Source organism: Gadus morhua, chromosome 7 (genome assembly GCF_902167405.1).
Source record: "Gadus morhua chromosome 7, gadMor3.0, whole genome shotgun sequence".
NCBI classification, from domain to species: domain Eukaryota; kingdom Metazoa; phylum Chordata; class Actinopteri; order Gadiformes; family Gadidae; genus Gadus; species Gadus morhua.
The window spans coordinates 31500771-31509283 of record NC_044054.1 but is presented as its reverse complement, the minus strand read 5'-3'; the positions used below and the strand labels follow the sequence as shown (position 1 = coordinate 31509283).

Below are 8513 nucleotides of genomic sequence, written 5' to 3'. Positions count from 1 at the left end.
AACGGCTTCAAGTCCCTTAGATTAGACTTTCCCTTACCCTAACCTTTCACCTGAGTATTACATTTCCCTTTCCATTTACATTGAGGGCATTTAGCAGAAGCTTTTACCCAAAGCGTCTTACAATAAGTACATTTGTCAGAAGAAAGAGAAACAACAATATATTGCTGTTGGTAGAGTAAGGACGTTAGTGGAACCAAGTGCCAAGCACTAACGATCGCTAGGTTAACCCATTCCCCACTTGCAGCAAAGATAGCTAAGATAAGATGCTACACGATGCTAAGCACTATTTTTAAGTGCAAGGATGTACAACATACGTGTGTACATAAAGTGCCAGGACGTATAACATACAGCAATTACATAAGAGGTGTGTGTGGGGGGGTAAGTGGGGAGGCCATACAGAGTCTAGGTGAACACTGAACAAGTGAGGCTTGAGTCCTTTGCAGAGTCTTCCCTTAGCCTGAGCCTGCTTGATTATGGAAAAAGTCATGATCACGATTATTTTGGTCAATATTTAAATCACGCTTATTATTCAAGCGATTATTTTTGAAAAACATTTTGAAAACATGATGGATTTATTCAGCATGTCTCTCCCAAAAAACCCTTTGCAACTGAGAACTTTGAAATTTCGCCTTATAAAAATACAAAACATGGTCAAAAAGAAAATATTCAAATCTAAAATAATGTACAGATATGTATCCAGCTATTCAGCTGCACTTTTTATAAAACATAAAAAAAATAAAGATTAATTGAAAACTCGATATTAGTTTTGTGATCGTTTGACACTAAAATCGAAATCGCGATCAAAATTTGAGTAATCGCCCAGCCCAACCTTATCCTGCCCCCCACCCTCCCGCGCCCCAGGGGCCGGTTGTTCCTGATCTCCACGAGGGCGGGGTCCCTGGGCATCAACCTGGTGGCCTCCAACCGGGTCATCATCTTCGACGCCTCCTGGAACCCCTCCTACGACATCCAGAGCATCTTCAGGGTGTACCGCTTCGGACAGCTCAAGAACGTCTTCGTCTACCGCTTCCTGGCCCAGGTAACCTCTAGATCTAGAGTATCTACTGGTGGTGGTGGTGATCCACTCGTGGTGGTGATCTGCTACTGGGGATCTCTTGTTTGTGATCTAGTGGGGATCTCTTGTTTGTGATCTATTGGGGATCTCTTGTTTGTGATCTAGTGGAGATCTCTTGTTTGTGATCTATTGTGGATCTCTTGTTTGTGATCTAGTGGGGATCTCTTGTTTGTGATCTAGTGGAGATCTCTTGTTTGTGATCTATTGGGGATCTCTTGTTTGTGATCTATTGGGGATCTCTTGTTTGTGATCTAGTGGAGATCTCTTGTTTGTGATCTACTAGTGGGGATCTCTTGTTTGTGATCTAGTGGAGATCTCTTGTTTGTGATCTATTGGGGATCTCTTGTTTGTGATCTAGTGGAGATCTCTTGTTTGTGATCTATTGTGGATCGCTTGTTTGTGATCTAGTGGGGATCTCTTGTTTGTGATCTAGTGGAGATCTCTTGTTTGTGATCTAGTGGGGATCTCTTGTTTGTGATCTAGTGGGGATCTCTTGTTTGTGATCTAGTGGAGATCTCTTGTTTGTGATCTATTGGGGATCTCTTGTTTGTGATCTATTGTGGATCTCTTGTTTGTGATCTAGTGGAGATCTCTTGTTTGTGATCTATTGGGGATCTCTTGTTTGTGATCTAGTGGAGATCTCTTGTTTGTGATCTACTAGTGGGGATCTCTTGTTTGTGATCTAGTGGGGATCTCTTGTTTGTGATCTATTGGGGATCTCTTGTTTGTGATCTATTGTGGATCTCTTGTTTGTGATCTATTGGGGATCTCTTGTTTGTGATCTAGTGGGGATCTCTTGTTTGTTATCTATTGGGGATCTCTTGTTTGTGATCTAGTGGGGATCTCTTGTTTGTGATCTATTGGGGATCTCTTGTTTGTGATCTACTAGTGGAGGTCTCTTGTTTGTGATCTACTGATGTTGACCTCTTGTTTGTGGTCTACTGGTTGTGGTGATCCACTGGTGGTGATCTACTGGTGGTGGTGATCTGCCAGTGATGACCTCTGGTTGGTGGTCTACTGGTGTTGACGGGTGTGACCTCCTCCAGTGATGACCTCTTGTTGGTGGTCTACTGGTGTTGACGGGTGTGACCTACTTCAGGGAACGATGGAGGAGAAGATCTACGACCGGCAGGTGGCCAAGCAGTCGCTGTCGTTCCGCGTGGTGGACCAGCAGCAGATCGAGAGGCACTTCACCCTCTTCGAGCTCACGGAGCTCTACATGTTTGAGCCCGACATGCTGGACGACCCCAACTCCAAGAAGAGCAAGCGCACCACCACCACCCAACAGCCAACGGTGACTACTACTACTACTACTGCTATACTACTACCGCTGCTGTTACACCCTGAAGCCAGCAGTGACTACTACTACTACTGCTATACTACTACCGCTGCTGTTACACCCTGAAGCCAGCAGTGACTACTACTACTATACCTCTACTACTACTGCTATACTACTACCGCTGCTGTTACACCCTGAAGCCAGCAGTGACTACAACTACTATACTACTACTACTGCTATACTACTACCGCTGCTGTTACACCCTGAAGCCAGCAGTGACTACTACTACTACTACAATACTACTACTACTTCTAGTACCACTACTACTACTACAATACTACTACTGCTGTTACACCCTGTAGCCAGCAGTGACTATTACTACTATACTACTACTCCTACTTCTAGTACTACTACTACTACTACTACTATTACTAGTGCTACTACTACTACAACTAATGCTGCTACTACTACTGATACTACTACTATACTACTACTGCTGTTACACCCTGAAGCCAGCAACGACTACTACTACTACTGATACTAATACTATACTACTACTGCAGTTACACCCTGAAGCCAGCAACGACTACTACTCCTACTTCTAGTACTACTACTATTACTAGTGCTACTACAACTAATGCTACTACTACTATACTACTACTACTGCTATCTCTTCTATGTCGACTATGTCGTATGTTGGCTCCCACAGACTCTGTTAACGACCTAACGACAGTGTAATCCCAGTGTTGTAGCGTGCTAACAGGGTGTCCCCCTCCCAGGACGTGGTGCTGTCTGAGCTGCTGAAGAGCTGCAAGGACCAGATCGTGTCGTACCACGAGCACGAGACCCTGCTGGACCACAAGGCCGACGAGGAGCTGAGCGAGGCGGAGCGCAAGGCGGCCTGGGCCGAGTACGAGGCCGAGGTACCGCTCACCCTGGAGCCAGCATACCGCTCACCGCTAACGATGGAGCTGACATACTGCTAACCGCTAACGCTGGAGCTGACATACCGCTCACCGCTAACGATGGAGCTGACATACCGCTCACCGCTAACGATGGAGCTGACATACTGCTAACCGCTAACGATGGAGCTAGCATACTGCTAACCGCTAACGCTGGAGCTGACATACTGCTAACCGCTAACGCTGGAGCTGACATACTGCTAACCGCTAACGATGGAGATAACATACTGCTAACGGTGGAGCTAACATACTGTTAACCGTTAACGCTGGAGCTAAAATAATACAAACCGCTAACACTAGAGCTAACATACTGCTGACCGCTAATTCTTGAGCTAACATACTGCTAACAGTTAACGCTGAAGCACACATACTGCTAACCGCTAACACTGGAGCTAACATACTGCTTATTGCTTACACTGTAGCTAGCATACTGCTAACGCGAACGCTGGAGCCAACATACTGCTAACCGCTAACTCTACAGCTAACATACTGTTAACCATTAACACTTGAGCCAGCATTCTGCTAACCGCTTACGATGGAGCTAACATACTGCTTATTGCTTACACTGTAGGTAGCATACTGCTGACCGCTAACACCAGAGCTAACATACTGCTAACGCTGGTGCCAGGATACCGCTTACCGCTAACACTTAGCTAACATACTGCTAAAAGTTAACGCTGGAGAAAGCATACTGCTAACCGCTAACACAGGAGCAAGCATAACGCTAACCGCTTACGCTGGAGCTAACACACTAGTCAACACTAAATCTGGAGCTATCATACTGCTAACCGCTAACGCTTGAGCTAACATACTGCTAACAATTAGCGCTGGAGCCAGCATGCTGCTAACCGCTAATACTGGAGCCAGCATACCACTAACGGCTAACGCTGGAGCTAGAGTAGAGCTGGAGAAGTTTACCTGGTTACCTGGTGGAACTATCCAGTAGTTGACCTGGTTACCCGGTGACCCGCTAACCGACCTGCTCTCCCACCAGGGGGTCTTCCTACTGAACAAGCAGCCCCGGTCCGGTCCCCTCCCCCTCCAGAACTCAGACCCCGACCTCAACCCCGCCACCCTCCGGATGAAGACCAGCGAGCAGCTCATGGTACAAACCCTCACCTCCCCGCTCAACTCCTCCTCGCACACTTCCTCAACCTCCTCCTCTCCCCTCCTCTCTCTCACCTCCTCCCCTCTCCCCTCCTCACAACCTCCTCTCTCCTCCTCTCCTCCCATCTCCTCCCCCCTCCTCTCCCCTCCTCTCTCTCACCTCCTCCCCTCTCCCCTCCTCACAACCTCCTCCTCTCCCCTCCTCTCTCTCACCTCCTCCCCTCTCCCCTCCTCACAACCTCCTCTCTCCTCCTCTCCTCCCATCTCCTCCCCCCTCCTCTCCCCTCCTCTCTCTCACCTCCTCCCCTCTCCCATCCTCACAACCTCCTCCTCTCCCCTCCTCTCTCTCACCTCCTCCCCTCTCCCCTCCTCACAACCTCCTCTCTCCTCCCCTCCTCTCTCCCCTCCTCCCCTCTCCTCCTCTCCTCCCACCTCCTCCCTCCCCTCCTCTCCTCCCACCTCCTCCCTCCCCTCACCTCCCCCTCCTCCTCTCCTCTCCCCTCCTCCCCTCTCCCCCTCCTCCCTTCCCCCTCCTCCCCTCTCCCCTCCACCCTCACCTCCTCCTCTCCTCTCCTCCCCCTCCAGGGTCTGGTGAAGCAGAGCCAGGGGGTGGTGAACGCAGCCTGGGTCAATGTTCAGTCTCTGGCCTGCATCAGCCTTCAGGACTACATCGAGAGAGTGGTGAGTGATCCCCCGGCCGCCGCCAGCCCCGGTACAGATAGGACCCGGTCCTGGTTCAGGATTTGCTAATGTACTGCTAACCGCTAACCCTGAAGCTAACATACTGCTAGCACTGGAGCCAACATACTGCTTACCACTATGCTGGAGCTAGCATACTGCTAACCGCTAACACTGGAGCTAACATACTGCTTGCCACTACGCTGGAGCTAGCATAATGCTAGCCGCTAATATTAACGGCTTACACTGGAGCTAACATACTGCTAACCGCTAACACTGGAGCTAACATAGTGCTTACCACTACGCTGGAGCTAACATACTGCTAACCGCTGCCACTGGAGCTAACATACTGCTAACCACTACGCTGGAGCTAGCATAATGCTAGCCGCTAACACTAACGGCTTACACTGGAGCTAACATACTGCTAACCGCTAACACTGGAGCTAAAATACTGCTTACCACTACGCTGGAGCTAGCATACTGCTAACCGCTAACACTGGAGCTAACATACTGCTAACCACTACACTGTAGCTAGCATACTGCTAACCACTACGCTGGAGCTAGCATACTGCTTATCAGCCTAGCTACTGCTAGAATAGCTCCAAACCAGGAGAGGACTTTAACCAAATGCTGCACGGCTCAACCAAATAACCTTCGAACGAATGACATTGATTTTTATGTTGTTTTTTTAACTACAACATTTGTAATACATACTCTACCTCCCGTTAGCTCATTATTTTTTCGTAGGATGGTAGAGGTAAAGTACTGCTTTTTTCGCCTCAGATTCGCCTCTGATTGGTTAGAAGAGCTCTCCTCTGATTGGTTATGGTTAGGGTTAGGCTTAACACCAACCGTAAACCTAAAGCCTGCCACACACATAAAGATAATCGGGCTGATTTTGCCCCGATTTTCCCCCTTCCGATCACGGACAGACATCGCCCGATTATCTTAAGCGCTTAAGATTATTTTATAAGATTCTCTTGTAGTGTGTGGTGTGTTAAGAGTGAAATTCGGCCGACAATCGGCTCCGAAATCAGTCGGCGCCGATAATCGTAAGTATTAAACATGTTCAATATTTACGATTATCGGCGAAGAACGTTGTGGTGTCAAATCGTCTTGTGTGGGGGGGAAGCCGACAATCGGGAGTCTCCAACGTGACGTAATATTGAATTTAACCAATAAAGAGCGAGCTGACTGAACACGGAATTATAACGAGCTATCTCCATGGCTACGATATCCCTGAATACCACCAATATGGCGAAGACAGTTAAAGTTAAGGGATTTTTCAGTTAGGATTAATCCCAAAACCACCATCATGCAGTCGGTATCCAGCTGGTCCTCCATGAGTTTACACCGGTTTACACTCGCTCTTCTTCACTTCTTCTTGTAGTTAGTTCAATGACTATTTTTGGTGTGACTGCCCCCACAGGTCAGTCAGAGTACTACGTCAGATCACGTTTGTTCATAGCGAGATTTCTTGCTTGAGGGACAAGATTCTAGTGCGTCTGAAGACAAATCTTTATGTGTGTGGTGTGCTGTGTTTGGAATATCGCAGGACACCACACACAATACGATCAAAACTGTTAATGTAATGTTAATGTGTGGGGTCTCTCACAGATAAAAAATCGGTTGAGATTTATAAAATCTTCATGTGTGTGGCAGGCTTAACCCAAACAGCTAGGACTAATCAAACCACGCACTAAAAGAGAGCCCTTCTAACCAATCAGAGGCGAAAAGGCGGGACTTACCCCTACCATCCTACGATAAAAAGACGACCCTCCCGTTACCTCTTGTTTTACCGCCTGCTCCCCCCTGCAGCGTGTGCAGCACGCCACGGCCCCGGAGAAGGTGGTCCGGGAGAACGCGGAGCGATGTCGGCTCTCCGACGAGCAGGAGCGGCAGCGGCGGCAGGCCTTGTTCGAGGAGGTCCTCGCCCACCAGCAACAGGTAAGTCCTCCGTTAGGCTCCTCCCCCCTCCGTTTGGCACCTCCCCCTTCCATGTGACCAGCGGCCATTAAAGTAACCATTGCCGTGTTCCAATATCCATACTTCCATGGGTACACTTAAACGAAGTACACTAAGTACACTCACTAAGTGCGCTAATTTTCGAAAAAATCGAATACTCCGCGGTGCACTAACCGGAAATTACGATCACGACTGCTCCCCCGCAATAAACATCCCGTTTTGAACGGTCAACTCTTTACGCCTAGCAGCTATAAAAACTACAAAATGACTCTATTAATGCAGGCTATGTGGAAAATGCACCGACTTTGGGTCCGCCTGGCTTCGCCCTCTTCCGCTACGTAGCTAAGATGGCGGCCGTTGAGTACGAAAAGTGTACATCGATCCACACTGACCGTTTTGAGTATACATCCGGGTCCTTTCAGTACACTTATTTGCGCCCGATCTGAATTGGAACGCCCTACGTACTCAAACTAAGCTAATAAGTACGGATAGTATGGATATTGGAACACGGCACATGACATGCCACCAGGTGTGAGAGTGATAAGTCGTTACACGCCGTTTTTCTCATCTGCCCCTTGTGACATCATAAGTGGGCGTGTTCGTCTAGGCGGACACGGCCCTCTTGTGATGTCATGAGGGGCAGATTTTGGCATGTCATGGGCCCTTTAAGAGCCATGTGTGACATCACAAGCGGGGGGGGGGGGAGATTGTGTGACGAGCGGCCGGTCGGCACGGAGCCGGCCCGCCTGTCCGTCACACGTCTCGCCCCGGTGGTCGTGACGTCATCGCGTGAGCGGGAGTGTCCGCGTCGCGGGTGACGTCACCGCCGAGGGCGGTTCAAACGTGCTAACGTGATGTCGTTTTTTAACGCGATGTCGTGCCAACGTGCCGCCGCAGCTGACCCAGTGCATCGAGGGCATCCTGAGCAGCCGGCGTGACCAGGGGATTCAGGCTGCCATGGCAACCGCCCGTCCATCCCAGGGAGCGGCGAGGGCACAGAGCCACGCGCTGTAGCGGCACGGACCCCCTGCCCCCCCCTCCTTCCATTTTTATTTAACTTTGAATAAAGAAGCTTTGTTAGGATTAGCATTACGATGCCAAGAGTTGAATTTGCACTTTAACAAACTTCGTCTGGACGAGCCAGCGGAGAGTAACGAACATGTTACTCAAGGTCACATCAGTCTGTGTTCTCACTGATGTCGTTAGTTCACTGAGTGTCCATGGCGGGGCACACTGATTCGTCCAGTTGTTTCTTATGAGTTTGGTTGTTGCTTTACCGTACGATTTGAAGCAGTGAAGTTCACAGCAGAAGTATTTTTTTAAAGTGTAGAGAAGAGATACCGGTTGTATCCGGTTTTCGATTTATTTGTTTTTATCTTCTCAAAAATAGTCCTGGTTTTATAATAAAGACATTTGCAAGAACCTCTGTCGTCTTTTTGAAAGGGTT

General features: G+C 48.7%; 1 protein-coding gene across 1 annotated transcript in view; it reads left to right on the top strand.

Annotated features, from left to right (window-relative positions):
- The window catches only part of atrxl (ATRX chromatin remodeler, like), a 36337-nt gene extending 27849 nt beyond the window's left edge, over positions 1 to 8488 (top strand). The window contains exons 29-35 of the mRNA XM_030360416.1: positions 862 to 1039; positions 2175 to 2369; positions 3134 to 3277; positions 4311 to 4421; positions 5009 to 5104; positions 6920 to 7048; positions 7964 to 8488. Of these exons, the coding sequence (XP_030216276.1) occupies positions 862 to 1039; positions 2175 to 2369; positions 3134 to 3277; positions 4311 to 4421; positions 5009 to 5104; positions 6920 to 7048; positions 7964 to 8080 (970 nt within the window). The 3' untranslated portion in view covers positions 8081 to 8488. The remainder of the gene's footprint in view (positions 1 to 861; positions 1040 to 2174; positions 2370 to 3133; positions 3278 to 4310; positions 4422 to 5008; positions 5105 to 6919; positions 7049 to 7963) is intronic.
- Positions 8489 to 8513: the final 25 nt, after the last annotated feature.